We start from the raw sequence: 22,601 nt of genomic DNA on the forward strand, positions 1-22,601 counted from the left end.
TCTGTTGTAGAATCATAAAATGCCTTGGGTTGGAAGACTGGAGATTAGGAAGAAATTCTTTAGAGTGAGGGTGAGGAGACACTGACACAGGTTGCCCAGGGATGCCACCTCCCTGGAGGTGTTCAAGGTAATGCTGGATGAGGTCTTGAGCAACCTGGAGGTGTCCCTGCCCATGGCAGGGGGGTTGGAACTGAATGATCGTTAAGGTCCCTTCCAACCCAAACCATTCCCTGATTCCATGGGGGAGGGCCTCTCCAGCAGCTGTTCCTAACACAGCTCACTCATAGGTCAGTGAGCAGAGCAAATATTCCCAAAATAATATCAGGTTTTCACCAAATGAGGCTTTCAGAGCCTTGGCTAGTGTCTGGGTCACATCTGCACAGAGTTCACCTAAGGCAGGATCAGCTCTGTGTGGTACTGTGCCCAGTTCTGGGCGCCTGAGTTTAAGAAAGATGTTGAGGTGCTGGAAGGTGTTTGGAGAAGGGCAACAAGGCTGGGGAGGGGCCTGGAGCACAGCCCTGTGAGGAGAGGCTGAGGGAGCTGGGGGTGTGCAGCCTGCAGCAGAGGAGGCTCAGGACAGAGCTCATTGCTGCCTGCAGCTGCCTGAAGGGAGACTGTACCCAGGTGGGGTTGGGCTCTGCTGCCAGGCAGCCAGGGACAGAACAAGAGGACACAGGATCACAAGATCATAGGCTCAAGCTGTGCCAGGGTAGGTTCAAGCTGAATGTTAGGAAGAAGTTCTTCACAGCAGGAGTGATTGGCATTGGAATGGGCTGCCCTGGGAGGTGATGGAGTCACTGTCCCTGGAGGTGTTTAAAAGGAGACTGGATGAGGCATGAGGTGCCATGGGTTAGTTAATTAGCAGGTCTCAGGTGATAGGTGGGACTCAATGATCTCTAAGGTCTTTTCCAAACTGGTTAATTCTGTGCTTGCCAAGTTCTTCAGGGCCTCCTGGGCCACTTTCCAGTGAAGGAGCAGTGTCAGGACTGCAGTAAACATGCAGTGCTGATGGGAACCGAGGCATCCTTATCACCAAGGATATCCTCAGGGAAAGCAGAGATGTCATGCCAACCAAACTATTGTGATGCCATCTGTGAGACTAAAGGCAATGACTTTAGCATCAAGCAGACCTTGATGTCTGACCAGCAGAAAAAAAATCATTACTGCTGACAGAGGGTCAAGGAAAACAGGAGATGTGGCAAACAACACTCAAGAGCTGAGTCTCCATATGTATTTTACCATTAAAATAACCAAAAATTCATTCCCTTAACTATGCATCAGACTTAGCTTTCTCAATTAGAGGTACAGGGCTCAAGGGAGAGTGCTGTGATTATTAAATGGGAAATAAAAGCTGATGAACACAGCAGCTGCAAGGACTCAAGACTTAACTTTTATTTAAAACTGGCAACAGGCAAAGCAAGAAAAATCTAAAACTCATCAGCTCAACAGTTTGTGTGCTCTGATTGTTGTTTACTTACAGGCACAGAGAGGTTTTACTTCTCCTCTGGCTGAGATCAATACACAGGGAAAGCTACAGTTTGTTGAACGAGGTAAATCTGGTCATAGAGTCATGGAATAGGTTGTGTTGGAAGGGAGTCTCAAAATCATCCAGTCCCAGCCTCCCTGTCCCATAGGCAGGGACATCTTCCACTAGAACAGGTCACTCGAGGGCTCATCCAACCTGGCCTTGAACACCTTCAGGGAGGTTGTGGAGCACAGAAGCACCCAATGTGATCAAAGATCACATTGGGTGCTTCTGTGCTCCACAACCTCCCTGGGCAACCTGTGCCAGTGTCTCACCACCCTCAACCTGTGCCAGTGTCTCACCACCCTCACTCTAAGAAATTCTTTCCCCATCTCCAGTCCAAAGCTGCCCTCTTCCAGCTCAAAACCATTGTCCTCTGTCCTGTAAACACAAGCCCTTGTCAAAAGTCCCTCCCCAGCTCTCCTGTAGCCCCTTCAGTTACTAGAAGGCTGCTCTAAGGTCTTTCTAGAGCCTTCTCTTCTCCAGGCTGAACAACCCCAACTCTCTCAGCCTGTCCCCATAGGGGAGGTTTTCCAGCCCTGTGATCATCTTCATGGACTCCTCTGGACCTGCTCCAGAAGATCTATGTCCTTCTTGTGCTGGGTTCCCAGAGCTGGAGGCAGTGCTGCAGGTGTGGTCTCAGCAGAGCAGAGCAGAGGGGCAGAATCCCCTCTTTGTGCTGCTGCTCTCCCTGCTCTGGCTGCAGCCAGCACACAGCTGGCTCTGGGCTGCCAGCAACTATTTCTGGCTTCTAGGCACCTTGGCACCAACTGACACCTCCAAGTCCTTCTCCTCAAGTTGCTTTTGAGGCTCTCTTTGCCCAACCTGTAGCTGCCAAGAGGAAAAAGGATGGAGAAAAGTGCTTGTGGACAATTCTGGAGTTCCTCAGTGCACAATCAATGCAAAGCCAAATATGTGCTGATAGATTTGGGTGGCAGGGATGGCAATGGTAAAATCAGAGCAGGTGCAGGTCACTTCTTCTGCTCTCTGTGCTAGGTCATCACAAGCTTTCCACAAGAGGGGCATCTGCTGCTGTCTAGGAAGATTCCATCAGATTGACTTCTAGGTGCTGAGCATACCCAGATACAGAGAACAGGCCACATCTTCACTCAGAAAAGCAGCCTCTGGGGGAAAGCAGGCAGCCACCAGTGTATTGTGAAAAGTGAAGACTCATGTGGACTAGGAGCTGCAACCCAGAGGAGTCACTGAGCAGACTCAGAGGATCCACCAAACATTCAGTTTTGCATGATGCTCACTTGCAGGGTCCCTGTTATCCTGTCACATTTATGAGCTCTTGAACCAGCCTCTGCATGCTTTTAAATTCTCATCCCCCTACCTGCGTACACCTTTAAAGCTGAGCTGTGGTTTGGCTGGACATATGGATGAAAATATGACAACACAGAGCAGGTAAAGGACCTGTCTCTGTGCTTCTCCACCCTGAAGCCCTGAATGGTTTCACGGAATGCCAGATTGGAAGAGACCCCAAGGATCACCTGGTCCAACCTTTCCAGGTAACAGTCCAGTTGAAATGAGATGGTTCAGCACCCTGGCAAGGTCCCTGTGATGCTCTCCCAGAGCTGTAGAACCAGCTGCCTTGTAGCTGCCACAAATTTGCTGTGTTCCTTTTGCCCTGGAAGCCATTCTCCAGATTGCTGCCTTTTCTCTCCACCTGTAAGCAAATCTCCTGGCAAAAAAAAGAAGTGGTCTTTGGAAGCAGACAAGGTAGTAATAAGGACATCAAGTTTAAGCAGACAAGGTAGTGATAAGGACATCAAGTTTAACACAATTTCCACTGATGAAGGAGGAAGCAACCTGGATGCATCAGCGTGAACATGCACCCAGCTGAGGCACAAGCCTGCCACAGTGCCTAGCCTCAAACAGGAGGTGGTTTTTCGGGCTGACACAAGTGGTCTCAGGCTAAACTTGAAGGTTTTGCAGAGATCTGTGATGGTCTAGAAGTGGGACTGCATCTCTGGAAGAGCATTCTGAGGACGACAAGAGTTTGTGAGCACACTGTGAAGCACGGCTTGGATCAGTACTCACCACGGGAAGGTGATCCATTAGCATTTGTAGTGTGAAGAGGGAAGCCAAGAGCAGAAGGAAAGCAAGTGCTAGAAAATTTCTGGCTAGAATTTGCTGCCTTAAATCTTTGCCTGAACAGCAGCCGTGAGCTGCAGAGCGCTCAAAATGGGCAGGAGGCTTCCATCCAACTCGGGTTTAATGGCAGAGGAGAGAGAGATGCTGGGTGAGAAAAAGCCCAGTTGTTGACTCCTGTTCTGTCTGGCGATGGAGCACAGCATTCCTCCCTTTCTGCCTGCCAAAAGCGGTGCAAGGACGATCTACTTTAAAGTAATTAGAGGAGCTCATCCCAGAGATGGCTGCATTTCAAACGAAGCAGGAGATGCACAAGTGGGGAGTGGCTCCTTGATGGATGTTTAACCTGCCTTCAGACCTCGGATGAAAAGCTCTCTCCGAAACGAACCAGTGCTGTTTGCTTCCAGTACCTGTCCAGTTTGTCTCCTTTTCTCCACCCAGCTCTGCTAGCACCTCCAGGCCATGATGGCAAATCCAGAGTGGCATGGGCCTCAGGTAGTAGCCCTGGGCAAGAGCTGCCTTCCTGCAAAGATGCTAGGCTTGATTCTAGCTCTTCTTGAACTGACCATAGAATGGCAGAATTGCTTTGCTTGACAAACACCTTTAAAATCATCCACTCCAACCATTAACATTAACTCTCCACTAACCATTAACACAACTCTCACATGGTGCTGAACCATGGCCCTCAGCTCTGCCTCTTCTAAACACCTTCACAGATGAGGATTCAACAACTTTGCCAGTCTTTGAGAACCCTTTCAGTGAAGAAGTTTCTTCTAATATTCACCTGAAACCTTCCCTGGTGCAACTTGAAGCAATTTCCTCTTGTCCTGTCACTTGTTACTTGGGAGAAGAGATCAAGTCCCACCTCACTCCAACCTCTTTTCAGGGAGCTATAGAGAGACAGAAGGTCTCCCCACAGCCTCCTTTTCTCCAGGCTGACAACTGCAGTTCCCCGAGCTGCTCCTCCCCAGTCTTGTTCTTCAGACCCTTCCCCAGCTTTGCTGCCCCTCTCTGGCCGCACTCCAGCCCCTCAATGTCCTTCTTGGACTGAGTGGCCCAAAACTGACCCCAGTATGCAAGGTGTGGCCTCAGCAGTGTCAAATACAGGGGGGGCAATCACTGCCCTGGTCCTGCTGGTTGCACTGTTCAGGTGTTTCTGACTCCCTGGAAAAAAAAAGGCTAACATTGGCCATGCCAACCCTGCACCCTCCTCAGTACACAGCCTGGGTTTTGCAGTAGGTCTGCAAGTGTTCATTGTTCTGATTACTGGTAAAACAGCCACAATTATCCAAATAAAACTATAACTATATTGGGCCTGAAATCATAAATAGATCTAAATGGATTTTATTGTATCCCAGGAAGCAAGAGCTAGGCAAGGAAAAGTATTGCTGAAGTGCTTTGCTGCTACCTATCAATTTCTCCTAACCACTCAGCACTTAAGAAATACCCAAAGAAACACACTGCTCCCCCAGCACAACCATTTCAAACTCCCCTCTGTGCTCTTCCCTTTTAGCCAACTCGCCTGGTACAGTTCAGCAGCTGAAAATTAAAGGGTCACAATATTGAGCCTTCAGGTATCAAGCTGACAATGGAAGCAGCAGCTGCCACAGAAAGGTGCCGCTGAGCGCAGCGGCAATAATTCTGTCGCCTCGGAGCTGGAAGCAGCTCCCCAACACCAAGTTTGTTATTTAACTCAGTGAGAAATGAAAGAAAATGCCACAGCCATGGATTTATTCCTTACACAGCCTCTTTCAAGTCAAACTCCAAAACTGGAGCCATGCTAGCAGCGAGTCCTTTAACTCAGGCTGCAGCATCCTCTTTAATTCCAACACCTCCTCCCTCCAAGTGCTGGTGAATGCAGCAATGGTGACAGCCTGAGGGCTGCTTGTCCCTCAAGCCCATGCAAGTCCTTCTGTTGGAGCCCAACCTCCAGAATCATCACAGAGTCATAGACTGGCTTAGGTTGGAAGGGACTGAAGAGATCATCTATTCCAACCTCCATGCCATGGGCAGGGATACTTCTAAACAGACCAGGTTGCTCAAGACATCATCCAACCTGGTCTTGAACACCTCCAGAGGAAAGGTGTCCACAACTTCCCTGGGCAACCTGCTCCAGAGCCTCACCACTCTCATACTGAAGAGCTTCTTCCCAAGATCCAGTCTAACCCTACTCTCCTTCAGCTTCAAACCATTTCCCCTTGTCCTACCTTAGACACCCTCATGGAATGTCCCTCTCCAGCCTTCCTGTAAGGTCCCTTCAGGTACCAGAAGGCAGCTCTAAGGTCCCACCAGAGTCCTCTCCAGGCTGAGCAGAAACCTTCACAGGAGCCAAACACAATTACAGGCCTGGGATCCATCTATGATCAATGACAGATCCGGGATGCCCAGTAGCCACCAACCTCACAGAGAAGGGAAGGAACAAGAAGGGCTTCTGTAGGGCCATGGGGAGCCAGCCAGATTGTGCCTGCTTCCCGTCCACTCCTTCTCACATCATCCAGGAAAAGCCATCTTGCCACCCCTGGGGACTCCCCACCTGGCCCTGCTCCTCTGTGACAGCCCAGGCCTGCTGTTATCTCCCAAACAGATGCATTTACTCTCTGGAGAGCCTCCCACTTCTTATCTAGCTGGCAGTTTCCAAACGTCGATCGCCAAGTCCAGCTAAAACCACTTTAAGCTCTTTTAGCCAACCACTCCTGGCAGCGTTTTGGCCAGAGAGCAAGAGAGGCAGAAGGGCAGCCCCACAGCAGGGTCCTGCTGGGCAGGGTAGGGATGGAAAGTACCTCGGCGCTGCTGTAAACAGGCCCTGGCAAGGGGGATGGATGTACAGTTCACAAAGATCTCTCGCTTCGAGCAAATTTGCCTCTCAACACATGGCCAAACTCTCACGCAATAAATTAACTATTTGGCAGCCGCCGAACGAGCGCTGGAGCCAAACCAATTAGGGTTTAATGTGATCCCAATTTCCTACTTTCGAGATGGGGGTCGGGGAAGAGGAGCTGCGGCGGTGTGAAGGAGGGGAGGGTGGGTGAAGAAGAGGGAGAGCAAAGTAAATCCCCCTTCCCAGTTTACAAATCCTTGCCAATCATCCCAGCTAAACCTATCCCCCACGGCTCCGAAGCTGCCTTTGCAGCCAGGCGCTGCGAGGGCTGCGGTGGGAAAAGGCGCACCGGGCGCAGGCAGCCTTGACTCCCGACCATGTGTTTTCCAGACTGGAGAAATTCAATCATTTCAAAAATATTTACCAAGCTTTGTCTTTAATTAGAAAAACATGACGAGGGATAAGACGAGTTATTGTTTCTAAGCTCCAAACGTCAGCGAGCCTAATGATGGCAGAAGATAAAGCCACCCTCTGTTACTGACCCACCGACACCGCTGCCAACCTCCAAACGTTTCGAGGTTTGGGGGGGGGGGGGGGGGGGGGAGTAAGAGGGAGTTGATTTCCCTTCCAAAGTTCAGCACTTTGCAGTCACAACTCATCAAGTGACTTCTTGGCCCCCACCGAAGTTAATCAGGGAGGAGGAGGAGGAGGAGGGAAGGAAGGCTCCTGCCTGCACTGCTGCTAGATAGGGTGTTTTAATGCAAAAGAGCCTGCACAGCGGGGGAGGAACATGGGAGCCATTTGACTTCTTTTGTGTTTTAACATCCTGGGTACAGCACCTCCCAAGCACAGGCAATTATCTGCCAGCACCCAAGATAAGCAAATGAATCTCATCTGCACCTGGAAATGCCGCAGGCTGAGGCATCTCCATCCTTTCAGAAAGTGTTGAGTTTCTTCTTAACCAAGACCCACTGAAATGTTTGTCCCCAAGAGTGCAGAGCCGCAAAATGCTACATCCCACAATACTCAGTAAGAAAAGAAAGCTGACCCTGCTCCAAGAGACGACCGCAAGCGTCTGCCAGCACAGGACCACGTGTGACCAAACAGATGTACCCCACAACGCAGCCCTCCTTCTACCTCCAGCTGCTCAAGCAGCTCCAGTCAGATGCAAAGAGGCTCTGCAGGCAGCAGGCACCACAACTGTAGTGTAAAGCAAGTAACCTGCTGGCCGGCAGACACAAAGGGCAGCCAGGATGTTAGGAGTTACTAGGCCAAGCATTCCTGAGCTCTCCACTCCTGATAAGGCAGCTCAAGAGTCTCAGCTGGCCAGGCAGGCCTGAGAGAGGGTCTCTGGTTCTGCTTCCCAGCACTGCCAAGCTGCTGACACCAGCCCAGTCTCACCAGTGCCTGCTACTGCTCTACCCAACCATCCCTAGCCAGACCAGCCTACTCCCCATGTGGAATCACAGAATCATTAAGGTTGGAAAAGACCTTTAAAATCATTGAGTCCAACCATCAACCCAACTACCATGACCACTAAACTATATCCCAAAGCACCACATCTACAGCTTGAACATCTCCAGGGACAGCGACTCCACCACTTCCCTGGGCAGCCTGTTCCAATCCCTGAACTCTATTGCAGCAAAGAAATTGTTTCTAATATCCAACTGACACCTCTCCTGGCACAACTCAAACCCATTTCCCCTGGTTAGACAGAAGAGATCAATCCCAGCCTCAGTCCAACCTCCATTCAGGGAGAGCAATGAGGTCTTCCCTCAGCTTTCTCCAGAGCAAACCGCCCCAGCTCCCCCTTGCCTGTCGTGCCCTCCAAGCCCCTCACCAGCCTCACTGCTCTTCTCTGGACACTATCCACCACCTCAGTGTCTTTCTTATGCTGTAGTGCCCAGAACTGAACCAACCATGTACAGCCTCCCAGTTTTCTTTCCTCTAGGATTCCATACCCTCCCTCTTCTCCTCCTGTTGCCTCCTGTCAGAAACATCCTGATAAAGTGCCCACAAAAAGCCAGGTAAGAGCATCCCAGGTGATGTATTCCGAGGAACCTGCTACTACAGCAACTGGGTGTCCTAGTGACAGACCTACTCCCAAGAGATCATGAAGATTAAAAAATCCAGATGTATTTAGCTGGAGGAGAAGCTGGGATCAATGCTAACAAAGCATGTGCCTAGTGAGTCCACGTGGAGAAAAGCAGCAGTGATTTTACAGACACACAGAAAACAAAAGGCCACTGCTACACTTTCCACCCAGAACTGTGGAAGGAAAAGACCTCTAAGATCATCAAGTCCAACCATCAACCCAACACCACCATGGTCACTAAATCACATCCCAAAGTGCCATGCCTACGTATTATTGAACACCTCCAGGGAAAGGGATTCAACCACCTCCCTGAGCAGCCTGTTCCAGTGCCTGTTCACTCTTCCAATAAAGAATTTTTTTCCTGCTGTGTAGCTCACCAGAGTTACCTTTAGCACTTCACTGGCAGATGCTGAGTCACAGACGCCCTAAAGGTAGCAAAACGGATACTTCAGTTGCAGCTGAGCTGTACAAAGAATCACAGGTGCCTGTCACCCTCTGTGTCCAGGGGCTTGCAGCCTTGAAGTACCTGCAGGCATCAGGTCAGTGCAACTGCTCCCTGGCTCAGTGCCCTGAGCCGTGGTTTAATGTTGCCAAACCAAGTGGCTACACATACATGCACACGTTCCTGCCACCACTCAACACCTTGCTTCAACACCTAGCAGCACCTGCTAACATTCAACAGCTTGCCCAAGGTTGCAGAAAGAGTCACAGAGGAGAAAGGAACTGGTCTCACACACCTAGCTTCAACCTGAAGCTAGGTTTTAAGCATGAGATCAAGGTCTCCCTTAGCTTCAGTTCCTTTAAAGCAGGATTTCAAACGCCTGTCTCCTCCCAGTGCTCAGTCTAAAACAAACTGGGAAGCTGATCAGCCTCTGCAAACACCATCAAGCTGCATCATGAGCAGACACATTGGGTGGGATGTGTTTCATCTAATTTCTCTTTGCCAGCTATCCTGGAATCCCTTTGCAGTTCATGAAAAAGCCCAGGCACCTCCAGCACGTAATCAGTCTCATCCAGAGGTGTTCAAGCCTGGTGAGATGAATCACCCTCAAAAGTGTCTGCTGCAACTGCGAAGGGAGCTTGGAGAAAACATCAGGCACAGAGGGCTGACTTTCGGACAGCAAGGTCAACAAAGATGATCTCATCCCGGCTCTTTCTATGGGGCTTTTTCTTCAAGGCACACAAAATGAAGAACCCTCCCTGGCAACGAGATTAGGAGCCTGTCAACCAGGTACCAGAGTTCTGCAAGCCCAGGCGGATGCTAACACAGCTTGCCCACCACTGCGCCCTCCTCCTGTCGAAGCCACCTGGGCCACCGGCTGCTGCAAGTCCACATGCTTTGACAGACTAATATTTGCATCTGCCCGAAGGCAGAACAGCCTCACTCCAAACATCTCCCCACATTTTGCAAGCAGCAGCAGGATAAAAGCGTTCATCCAGCCTCTCCAACTTCCCTCACTCGCTAATTCCTTCTCCATAGCAGGAACGCAGCTTTCAGGGTGGTTTCCACATTAGTGGCAGCATCTCTCTTTACATTGCTTCCCTATGAGCAATCGCCCAGTTGTAAAATTCCCTCATTTCCTCTGGGCTTTGGGATGTGCTTTTAACTGCTTTTCTCCCTTCACTGAACTATGACTTATCAACAGCCACCTCGGGGTATGATTCACCCCTGTGTAAATCGCAGAATGGAAGGGGTTGGAAGGTACCTCAAAATATCACAGTATCACCAAGGCTGGAAGAGACCTCATAGATCAAGTCCAACCCTTTACCACACAGCTCAAGGCCAGACCATGGCACCAAGTGCCATGTCCAGTCCTGCCTTGAACAGCTCCAGGGACGGCGACTCCACCACCTCCCCGGGCAGCCCATTCCAGTGTCCAATGACTCTCTCAGGGAAGAACTTTCTCCTCATCTCAAGCCTAAATTTCCCCTGGCGTAGCTTGAGGCTGTGTCCGCTCGTTCTAGTGCTGGCCGCCTGAGAGAAGAGAGCAACCTCCTCCTGGCCACAGCCTCCCCTCAGGTGGTTCATCCAGTCCAACTCCTTGGCCTGAGAAGAATCCCTAAAGCAGGTCACATAGGAACACACCCAGGGCAAGGTGTTGAATGTCTCCAGAGGAGACTCCACAACCTCTCTGGGCTGTACCTCCTGTCAGCCTGGATATCCCCTACCCGCCAAGACCATGGCTTCATCCAGCATCATCCCCTCCTCAACCCTGGATTGTTCCCAGCTGTGGGTCAACAAATGCACACAGGCACGGCTGACAAAAACAACCAAGAGGTTAACATGGTGAGAGACATGGGCTAACCATCTCCCCTGCTCCTGAGCAGCAGCAACGTGCCTCCCTGCTGAGCTCACTGCTTCCACAAAGTGCAGCTCTTCAGGAAACACACCTCCTGTTTTGAGAAGTGAAGGGAAACGAATCTCCAGTTATTCCCCTTCCCAACCCCAAAGAGCAGAGGATGCCGCACAGGCTTCACATACACACACATGCCTGGTCAGTGCCCGTTAAGGGGCAGCCCCCTTGGCCTGCTCCTGGCCAAGCACTGGGGTGACTGGGGGGGGAGGGCTGCAGACATCAGCCCTGCCCTGGGCTGTGTCACAAAACCTCATCCAGCCTGGAAACTAGAAGTGAACCCAGCAGGGCATCCCGCGGGGCTGCTGCTGGGCTCGTGTCCAGGTAAGCAGCCACAGAATTGTTTCAGCTGGAAAAGACCTTTAGGATCGTCAAGTCCAGCAGTCAGCCCAACACCACCTCGGCCATTAAAACACGTCCCGAGTGCCACGGCCGCATGTTTCTTGAGCACCCCCAGGCGCAGTGCCTCCACCGCCTCCCTGAGCAACCCATTCCAGGTGGTGCCGAGGGCTGCAGCCGGCCGAGCTGCCCAGCACTGTGAGGGCACCAGCAGGCACGCTGAGCACAGAGCCCAGCCCGGAGCGCCTCGCAGACATGTTATACCCACTCGTGTGCTGTCCAGCACTGTGAGGGCACCAGCAGGCACGCTGAGCACAGAGCCCAGCCCGGAGCGCCTCGCAGACATGTTACACCCACTCGTGTGCTGCCCAGCACTGTGAGGGCACCAGCAGGCACGCAGAGCACAGAGCCCAGCCAGGAGCGCCTCGCAGACATGTTATACCCACTCGTGTGCTGCCCAGCACTGTGAGGGCACCAGCAGGCACGCTGAGCACAGAGCGCCTCGCAGACATGTTACACCCACTCGTGTGCTGCCCAGCACTGTGAGGGCACCAGCAGGCACGCGGAGCACAGAGCCCAGCCCGGAGCGCCTCGCAGACATGTTATACCCACTCGTGTGCTGCCCAGCACTGTGAGGGCACCAGCAGGCACGCAGAGCACAGAGCCCAGCCCGGAGCGCCTCGCAGACATGTTATACCCACTCGTGTGCTGCCCAGCACTGTGAGGGCACCAGCAGGCACACTGAGCACAGAGCCCAGCCCAGAGCGCCTCGCAGACATGTTATACCCACTCGTGTGCTGCCCAGCACTGTGAGGGCACCAGCAGGCACGCAGAGCACAGAGCCCAGCCAGGAGCGCCTCGCAGACATGTTATACCCACTCGTGTGCTGCCCAGCACTGTGAGGGCACCAGCAGGCACGCTGAGCACAGAGCCCAGCCCAGAGCGCCTCGCAGACATGTTATACCCACTCGTGTGCTGCCCAGCACTGTGAGGGCACCAGCAGGCACGCTGAGGAGCAGAGCCCAGCCAGGAGCGCCTCGCAGACATGTTATACCCACTCGTGTGCTGCCCAGCACTGTGAGGGCACCAGCAGGCACGCTGAGCACAGAGCGCCTCGCAGACATGTTATACCCACTCGTGTGCTGCCCAGCACTGTGAGGGCACCAGCAGGCACGCAGAGCACAGAGCCCAGCCAGGAGCGCCTCGCAGACATGTTATACCCACTCGTGTGCTGCCCAGCACTGTGAGGGCACCAGCAGGCACGCTGAGCACAGAGCCCAGCCCAGAGCGCCTCGCAGACATGTTATACCCACTCGTGTGCTGCCCAGCACTGTGAGGGCACCAGCAGGCACGCTGAGGAGCAGAGCCCAGCCAGGAGCGCCTCGCAGACATGTTATACCCACTCGTGTGCTGCCCAGCACTGTGAGGGCACCAGCAGGCACGCTGAGCACAGAGCCCAGCCCGGAGCGCCTCGCAGACATGTTATACCCACTCGTGTGCTGCCCAGCACTGTGAGGGCACCAGCAGGCACGCAGAGCACAGAGCCCAGCCAGGAGCGCCTCGCAGACATGTTACACCCACTCGTGTGCTGCCCAGCACTGTGAGGGCACCAGCAGGCACGCTGAGCACAGAGCCCAGCCAGGAGCGCCTCGCAGACATGTTACACCCACTCGTGTGCTGCCCAGCACTGTGAGGGCACCAGCAGGCACGCAGAGCACAGAGCCCAGCCAGGAGCGCCTCGCAGACATGTTATACCCACTCGTGTGCTGCCCAGCACTGTGAGGGCACCAGCAGGCACGCTGAGCACAGAGCGCCTCGCAGACATGTTACACCCACTCGTGTGCTGCCCAGCACTGTGAGGGCACCAGCAGGCACGCTGAGCACAGAGCCCAGCCAGGAGCGCCTCGCAGACATGTTATACCCACTCGTGTGCTGCCCAGCACTGTGAGGGCACCAGCAGGCACGCTGAGGAGCAGAGCCCAGCCAGGAGCGCCTCGCAGACATGTTATACCCACTCGTGTGCTGCCCAGCACTGTGAGGGCACCAGCAGGCACGCTGAGGAGCAGAGCCCAGCCCGGAGCGCCTCGCAGACATGTTATACCCACTCGTGTGCTGCCCAGCACTGTGAGGGCACCAGCAGGCACGCTGAGCACAGAGCCCAGCCCAGAGCGCCTCGCAGACATGTTATACCCACTGATGTGCTGCCCAGCACTGTGAGGGCACCAGCAGGCACGCTGAGCACAGAGCCCAGCCCGGAGCGCCTCGCAGACATGTTATACCCACTGATGTGCTGCCCAGCACTGTGAGGGCACCAGCAGGCACGCTGAGCACAGAGCCCAGCCCGGAGCGCCTCGCAGACATGTTATACCCACTGATGTGCTGCCCAGCACTGTGAGGGCACCAGCAGGCACGCTGAGCACAGAGCGCCTCGCAGACATGTTATACCCACTCGTGTGCTGCCCAGCACTGTGAGGGCACCAGCAGGCACGCAGAGCACAGAGCCCAGCCAGGAGCGCCTCGCAGACATGTTATACCCACTCGTGTGCTGCCCAGCACTGTGAGGGCACCAGCAGGCACGCTGAGCACAGAGCCCAGCCCGGAGCGCCTCGCAGACATGTTACACCCACTCGTGTGCTGCCCAGCACTGTGAGGGCACCAGCAGGCACGCTGAGCACAGAGCCCAGCCAGGAGCGCCTCGCAGACATGTTACACCCACTCGTGTGCTGCCCAGCACTGTGAGGGCACCAGCAGGCACGCTGAGCACAGAGCCCAGCCAGGAGCGCCTCGCAGACATGTTATACCCACTCGTGTGCTGCCCAGCACTGTGAGGGCACCAGCAGGCACGCTGAGGAGCAGAGCCCAGCCAGGAGCGCCTCGCAGACATGTTATACCCACTCGTGTGCTGCCCAGCACTGTGAGGGCACCAGCAGGCACGCTGAGCACAGAGCCCAGCCCGGAGCGCCTCGCAGACATGTTACACCCACTCGTGTGCTGCCGGCGGAACCGAGCAAGGCGCAGCACCCTTCCCCGCACCCCGGGCCGGGCAGGGCAGCCCCTGGGCGGGCTGAGCCCAGCGGCGGGGCCGGCACAAGCGCTGCCCCCCGCTCTCCGCCTCCCACCGCGCTGCCCCCCGCCGCCCAGCCAGGCCAGGCCGAGCCGGCCCCGGCGCCGCCGCCGCCGCCGCCACCCGGCCTCGGCTCCGCTTAGGCCCTTCGCCCCCGTCCGAGCGGCGCCGAGCGGGCCGGCGCCTCCCCCCCGCGCCGCGGCTCTTACCCTGGCAGCCGCTCGGGATCCCCACCATCGCCCGGCTCCTCGGCGCCTCCTCCCGCTGCCCGCCGCGGCCCCCGCGGCCTGGCCTGCCCGGCCCTTCGCCGTGACGCTGCCGGGGGCGCGGCCTGCGCAGCCCGCCCCGCCAAGGCCGCTGGAGGCCTGTCCGGCTGCCGGGCGGCTGCGAGCGGCTACGAGCGGCTGCGCGGCTTGGTCGGGGGCGACGCTTTGCTGTGGAGTCTGAACTAGGGGTGCGATGGTTTGGGTGTCCTTAGAAATCACCCAGACTAGACTCGGCCGGCTCTGGGAATAGAAATGAAGCTATTTATTTACAGCTGGCACAATGTACAAGCAGCTATTTACAGTATATACAGGTATATTGGGGCTGGAGGTGAGGAGAAAGTTCTTCCCTGAGAGAGTCACTGGACACTGGAATGGGCTGCCCGGGGAGGTGGTGGAGTCGCCGTCCCTGGAGCTGTTCAAGGCAGGACTGGACGTGGCACTTGGTGCCATGGTCTGGCCTTGAGCTCTGTGGTAAAGGGTTGGACTTGATGGTCTGTGAGGTCTCTTCCAACCATGGTGATACTGTGATACTGTGAGACTGTGATACTGTGAGACTGTGAGACTGTGAAGATCTGATGCCCCTCCAGAGCATCTCATCGAAACCACCCCCTGGAGGCATGGGGCTGCTGTTGGGCTGTGGGAAGCGCCCGGAGGCAGTTCAGACCCTCTGGCTGCAATAGCTGAGGCTGCAGTGCTGGGGTCACGTCCTGTAACAGCCCAGCACCCCCGCAAGGGCCGCAGCCTCTGGGCTAGGGCACCTGCTAGTTAGCGGGGAGGCTCCAGTGCATGGGGGGCAAGGCGGAGAGGCCATGAAGTGCCGCTCAGCTCAACCCCGTTGTGCTAGTTTGAAGCAGGATAGAATGTTTTTGATGAGAACTGCCCTCAGAGTCTTGCTGAAGAAGAAACGAAAACATCAGATAACATAGGATAGTAGGGGTTGGAAGGGACCCAAGGAGATCCTCGAGTCCAGCCCCCCTGCCAGAGCAGGACAATCCTATCTAACACAGATCACAGAGGAACACATCCAGACAGGCCTGGAAAGGCTCTAGAGAAGGAGACTTGTTACCTGGGAGGAGACCAACTCCCACCTCACTCCAACCTGCTTCCAGGGAGTTACAGAGAAGCAGAAGGTCTCCCCTCAGCCTCCTTTTCTCCGGGCTGAAGCACCCCAGGTCCCTCAGCTGCTCCTCACCAGACCTGTTCTCCAGGTCTTTCACCAGCTACATTACCCTTCTTTGGACGTGCTCCAGCCCCTCAGTGTCCTCCTTGGAGTGTATGGCCTCAACCTGAGCTGAGTATTCAAGTTGTGGCCTCACCAGGGCTGCCTACAGAGGAAAATGTTTCAATGATGTTTCAAGACCTGCAGGACAAGGATGTTTGCACATAGAATCCACATAGAATCATAGAATCAACCAGGTTGGAAGAGATCTCCAAGCTCATCCAGTCCAACCTATCACCCAGCCCTAACCAATCAACCAGACCATGGCACTAAGTGCCTCATCCAGGCTTTTCTTGAAGACCCCCAGGGACGGTGCCTCCACCACCTCCCTGGGCAGCCCATTCCAATGCCAATCACTCTCTCTGGGAAGAACTTCTTCCTAATATCCAGCCTATACCTACCCTGGCACAACTTGAGACTGTGTCCCCTTGTTCTATTTGTGGTTGTCTGGGAGAAGAACCCAACCCCCACCTGGCTACAATGTCCCTTCAGGTAGTTGTAGACAGTAATAAGATCACCCCTGAGCCTCCTCTTCTCCAGGCTGCACACCCCTAGCTCCCTCAGCCTCTCCTCATAGGGTTTGTGCTCCAGGCCCCTCACCAGCTTTGTTGCCCTTCTCTGGACATGCTCCAGCACCTCAACATCTTTCTTGAATTGAGGGGCCCAGAACTGGACACAAGACCTGAAGAACTGTGGAATGATTTGGGTTGAAAAGGACCTTTGGAGATAGTCCAGTCCACCTTCAGGGACTGGACAGGTTTGCTCAATGCCTCATCCAACCATGAACAACTTCGCTGGGCAATCAGTGTCTGACCAGGCTTGATTTGTGTTAGCTGGCCAGGAATAGGCTTCTCCTGAGACTCAGCTGTCCCATGATGGAGCACATCCAGATCTGTGCTAAGATGACAGGAGCATCCACCTAGCCCCATTGTCCTTGGTTTGCTTTGTGGCTTTGTCTCTTCCCTTTGCAAGGGACCAGCACTTCCCTGGGCCATCCTGTCCTCCAGAGCCTGCATCCTCTGCATGGCTCTTATCTCCTGCTGCACTAGCTGCAGCTCGGTTCTGGTCTGTCACTGTGGACCTCTGAGCAGAGTCTGGCCTCACCTTCCTGCCACCCACCCCTTGGATATTTGTCAGCATTGATGAGATCCCCCTCAGCCTCCTCCTCTCCAGGCTAACCAGCCCCAGCTCCCTCAGCCTCTCCTCACATGAGAGCTGTTCCAGTCCCCTCAGCATCTCAGTGGCCTTGCAATGGACTCCCTCCAGTAGCTCATTGTCCTTCTTGAGCTGGGGAGCCCAGAACTGGGCACAGTGCTGCAGGTGAGGCCTCACCAGGGCAGAATGGTGGAGGAGAACCTTACTCAACTTGCTGGCCACACTCCTATTAATGCATCTCAGGATGGCATTGGCCTTCATGTATCACAGATCTACAGAGTCACAGCTTGCATTGGGTTGGAAGGCACTCTCCAAAAGTCATCTTGTCCAGCCCTCCTGCAGTCAGCAGGGACACCTCCAACTAGATCAGGCTGCCCAGGGCCACATAAAGTCTGATATTGAATTTCTCTAAGGACATCTCTGGGCAACCTGCTCCAGTATTTCACTACCTTCATAGTAAAGAACTTCCTCCTAATGTCCAGCCTAAATCTCTCCTGCTCCAGTTTCAAAACACTGCCCCCCATCCTATCACTACAACTCCCTCTAAACTGTTCCTCCCCAGCCTTCCTGTAGGTCTCCATCAGATACTGAAAGATCTCCTCAGAACCTTCTCTTTTCCAGGCTGAACAGCCCCAACTCTTTCAGTCTGTCCTCACACAAGAGCTGCTTCAGCCTTCTGATCAACTTTTGTGGCCTTCTCTGGACCCAATCCCAACTGAGCACCCACAGCTTTGCAAGCAGCACTTTTAAGACTGATGTCCACATGGTACCTCCATGGCCAGGAAAACACAACCTCCCCCTTAAATACTCATAGCTGCACTGCACAAGCCAGGGAAGGCTCCCATCATCTTTAGCACATTTAGTGGCAAGCCATACAAAGAGCCAAGCTGGGACTGACTTTCCAAGGTGTGCCTCTCTGCTTGGTGCATGGGGAGCAGTGCTGGCTGGCTCAGCAGGTACTTAGCATCTGCTCTGCTTGTTTGCCAACATCCCACCCCACAGTTTGTGTCTCTCTGAGCAAGCTGTGCTCTGAAGATGTTTTTTTACCCAGTTCTCCTGGTTGACCTGCCCCATCCTCACCCACACCCAAGTGCTGGTGTAAAGCATCCTTACCCTAACCCTTTAACCCTAACCCTTTACTGTAAGAGTCACAGAACATTGGAACAGGCATCCCAGAGAAGTTGTGGAGTCTCCTTCTTCAGAGACTTTCAAGACCCATCTGGATGTGTTCCTGTGTGACCTGCACTAGACTCTGGTCCTGCTCTGATAGGGGACATGGACTCGATGATATCTAGAGGTCCCTTCCAACCCCTAACATCCTGTGATCCATCTGAGTCTAATCCTCTTTCACTTACTGTGCTCCTTCCAGCTTTTGCTCCAGTTCTTGCTAAGGTCCTACCCAAGGAAAGCTCCATTGCATGACCTTGATTCTTCCTCTGAATAAAGCCTGTCCACCAAGACAAGATGATTAAGGTGGCTGCAGGTGGGAAGTTCAGTCTCTGGGAGCACAACTTTGCAGCCTTGCCCCTGTTCTTCCAGAGCATGGCTTTGTGTGAGCCTGGATGCAGCAGGGTTTGGAGCAAGGTGGCTCACCAGCAGGTCTGGAATGCTTCAGTTTCTCTCCATCTCTCCCTGCAGCCAGTGAGGTTGCTGAGAGTAGCTGAAGGTTGGTCTCCTCTCTGCAGACACCTGTTAAGAGGAGGCAGAGGGATGCTGAGCTGGAGGGCTCCCAGGCTGGGGAAGGTCTCAGCTGATGATCATGACCCAGGACTAGAACAAGCTCTCTTAGGCAAAGATGTACCACCATTCTTACTCCCACAGCTCATCTCCTTCAGCCTTGTCCTGCTTCTTCCCTTTGCTGCCCCTTCCCAGGTCCCACACCAGCTCAGTCCTCCCATTTCCCCTACAGAAGAGTCAAATCTGGTGGTGAGGATTACCAGGTTTGACCACAGAACAGAGAACACAAGAGGAAGAGGGAGCAGCATTTGGAAATCTGTCATGTCATGGGTGTGTGCAGCTCTCAAAATGCTAAAGAAAGAGTAATTGCTGTCCTAAAAGTGAGTGGGAAATGAGATAAGGAGGTTATCTCACTGGGCAGGTCATGGCACAGTAACCTGCCTGTTTCCTTTGTTGGGAACTGCTTTTTGAAACAAGGCAAAGTGGAAAGTTTAGGACAGGCCTCATCAGCATGGGCAAGAGCTGAGTAGAAGGAAAGCAGAGCACATGGTGGCCAGAGGGCAGGTCTGGAGCTTGGTGGAGTTTCCCAAAGTCAGTGCCAAGGTTTGGGCAGTGTTTCTCCTGTCAGAGTGCGAGTACAGGGAGGCAGGGCAGAGCTGCCAGGAGAGGCAGGCGTGCTGCTGGGAGGAGGAGCAAGAACCTGGAGAAGAAGAGAGGTGTGATGAGACTTGTTCTCCAGGTGGGAGGCAGTGTACAGCAGCTGTAGAGCCCAAGCAGGCAATAATTCTGTGATAAAATCTGGAGACATTGTTTGTCACACAGGTTCCTTTCTTCAGACATCAGTGTTTGAACCTGAGAGCACCCAGCCCAGCTTAGAGGCTGTAATCCTGTCTCTGAAGCCATCCCAGATCTTCCTCCTTTGTATATTCAGGCTGTTGGGTGCCTGCTGCAGCCATAAAGATGGTGATTCTCTCTTGAATATGATATTTGTTTTCCAAAGGCCATCTGGCTGCATTTCTTTATTATTTGGGAAAGCAGTGACAGCATCAGTGCTGCACTACCCTCAAAATGTCCTGTGCTGGGAGTGTAGAACACTGGAGGCACAGAAAAGAGCTGTGTGAGCGTTCAGCACCCAGTGCCATGAACTGAGGATGTGCATCACTTTGCAGGATGCCTCTGAGCATCCTGCTCCTCTGAGATAAAGAACCTCACAAGCCAGGATCTCAGGAGAGAGCAAGCAGGCCATAGAATCATAGAATGGTTTAGGTTGGAAGGGACCTCAAAGCTCATCCAGTTCCAACCCCCTGCTATAAGCAGTGACACCTCCCACTAGAACAGGTTGCTCAAGGCTTCATCCAACCTGGCCTTGAACACATCCAGTGAGGGAGCAGCCACAACCTCCCTGGGCAACCTGTGCTGGTGTCTCACCACCCTCACTGCAGAAAACCCTTTCCCAACTTCTAGTTTGAATCTCCCCTTTGCCACTTTAATCCCATTACCCCTTGTCCTGTCATTACAAGACTTTGTCAATAGTCCCACCCCAGCCTTCCTGTAGCCCCCTTCAGATACTGGAAGGCCACTATAAGGTCTCCTGGAAGCCTTCTCTTCTCCAGGCTGCAGAGCCCAAACTCTTGTAGCCTGTCTCATAGCAGAGCTGCTGCAGCCCTCTCAGCATCCTTGTGGCACTCCTATGGACTCCCTTTAACAGTTCCAAGTCCTTCTTGTGCTGGGGGCCTCAGAACTGCACACAGTACTCCAGGTGTGGTCTGATGAGAGCAGAGTAAAGGGGCAGAATCCCTTCCCTTGCCCTGCTGGCCACACTGCTCTTACTGCAGCCCAGGTCCTCTCCCATGTCATTTGCTCCTCCAAGCCCACTGGCTAACCAAGCATCCACACAGTTGTGCAGCTTGAAGTTTCAGCTCTGGTTTTCCTGTATGCTGTGTGCAAGCTGTGGTGGCCTCTGCAGGGCTTCTCTCTGCCAGGGTCCACAGACCTGTATGCAGGGAGAGAGCTCAGTGCCAGGCAGGACCAGGCTAAGGTGATACAGGGCTGCTCTCTGCCAGGGTCCACAGACCTGTATGCAGGGAGAGAGCTCAGTGCCAGGCAGGACCAGCCTAAGGTGATACAGGGCTGCTCTCTGCCAGGGTCCACAGGCCTGTATGCAAGGAGAGAGCTCAGTGCCAGGCAGGACCAGGCTAAGGTGATACAGGGCTGCTCTCTGCCAGGGTCCACAGACCTGTATGCAGGGAGAGAGCTCAATGCCAGGCAGGACCAGGCTAAGGTGATACAGGGCTGCTCTCTGCCAGGGTCCACAGGCCTGTATGCAAGGAGAGAGCTCAATGCCAGGCAGGACCAGGCTAAGGTGATACAGGGCTGCTCTCTGCCAGGGTCCACAGACCTGTATGCAGGGAGAGGGCTCAGTGCCAGGCAGGACCAGGCTAAGGTGATGCAAAGCCAGCGAGTCAAAGTCAAGTTAGAATCACAGAGTGCTTTTGATTGGAAAAGATCATTTGGTCCAGCCACCAAAGTTGCCAGCCCCTGCCCTGGCTCAGATGCATGGCAAGAGCTAAGGAAAGCCCAGTCCCTGCACCGGGCTGGGGTTGTCAGAGGATGATGCTTCCCAGGTTATCTTGCTTTTGGCTTCTGCCCAGCTCTGGAGGCTGAAACACCACCCAGCCTCGGAGATCCCAGAGACAAAGTGTGCATCCATGCCATTTGGGGACCTGCAACCACAAAAGGGCTCAAACATTTCCTTCCTCAGCCCCTAACCACCTCCTTTTCTCACTTCGGAGCAGCAGTCGGCTGAGCCCGTGCCTAGCCACGCAGGCTGCCTGCCATCTGGCAGGAGCAGGACCAAGCAGAGTTAAATAAATGTTAAATACACACTAATACCATGTGACAAGTAGCAAAAGGCAATGACTTCGAGCCTGAAGAGTCTGCTTATGTAAACAGCATCCTGAAATTAATATTTACCTTTTAAAACAAACAGATATTTGGGGTGTTTCGTAGTCTTTTCTGCCTAGCAGATGCCAAGAACAACAGCTTGGTACTGCAGGGAATTGGCTTGACAGCTCAGGGGACAGTAAACTCCCCACCAGCCTCCAGACTGTGAGGTCAGAGCCGGTCCCTCTCTTTTCAAGCAGATAAATTCGCACAAGCACCAGATTAATCTTTGCTCAGGGGCTGTGACCTCTAATGAGGAGCAGGAGCAGCCCCGACGTCGCAGCCGGGGAGCGGGGATTTGAGCGGCAGATGGGCTGGAGGACGGAGGCTTTGGGGATGCTCGGAGCAGACGCTTGTCCAGAGGGACTCTGGGCAGGCAGAAGGACTGTCCCGTGGTGGCAAACGCTGCTAGAGTGGCAGCATCGCCTCCAGCCTGGCTGCTGTGTTCCGATTCAACCAGACCTGCAGCCTATCGTTTCTCGAAGGGGCGATTGTTTTGCAAATCACAAAGCCCCCAGCACAGCACTGCCAGGCTCCGGGATGAGGGCTGGCTGCACGCCCCCAGGGTGCCCCTATCTTCTCCTGCTCCTCCGTAAAGAGATTCCGTGGCCAGCTCCATCTTCATGCGAACCCCCAGCACTTTTCTGGGGGTTGCTGTGGTGGTTTTTTGTCACATTTTATCAGCTTCAAGCACCAGGCAGGATGTGTTGTGCTCAACACTCTCACACACACCAAGCAAAAGTCAGCTGCCACCCTGGAGGTGTTTGGGACCTCAGTACAGAGCAGAAGCAGGGGCAGGAGCCCTGTTTCAGCTTCCATAAGATATTTTCTGGTGTCAGCAGCAGAAGGAACCTTAGGTGTATCTTGCCACCACCACTTCTGCCATCACCCACTGCTTGGCTTTGTTTCACCCATCTGCTCCTAACACACCTCCTCGGCTTCAACCCTGGCACTGTGCTTTCGCCTTCTTCTCCCTACCTGGGATGGCTCTCCCCAGCTTTGCTGTGGTGCTCATCCCTTCCTGCATCCCATGTCTGCTGTGGGCACCTTGG

At 54.1% G+C, this 22,601-nt stretch overlaps 1 protein-coding gene across 1 annotated transcript in view; it reads right to left on the reverse strand.

Moving 5' to 3' along the window:
* Positions 1-14,623, reverse strand: part of CBFA2T2 (CBFA2/RUNX1 partner transcriptional co-repressor 2) — a 90,404-nt gene extending 75,781 nt beyond the window's left edge. The window contains exon 1 of the mRNA XM_064167959.1: positions 14,499-14,623. Coding sequence (XP_064024029.1) covers positions 14,499-14,526 — 28 coding nt within the window. The 5' untranslated portion in view covers positions 14,527-14,623. The remainder of the gene's footprint in view (positions 1-14,498) is intronic.
* Between the last annotated feature and the right edge of the window lie 7,978 nt (positions 14,624-22,601).

This window comes from Pogoniulus pusillus, chromosome 29 (assembly GCF_015220805.1).
Source record: "Pogoniulus pusillus isolate bPogPus1 chromosome 29, bPogPus1.pri, whole genome shotgun sequence".
Classification (NCBI taxonomy): Eukaryota; Metazoa; Chordata; class Aves; order Piciformes; family Lybiidae; genus Pogoniulus; species Pogoniulus pusillus.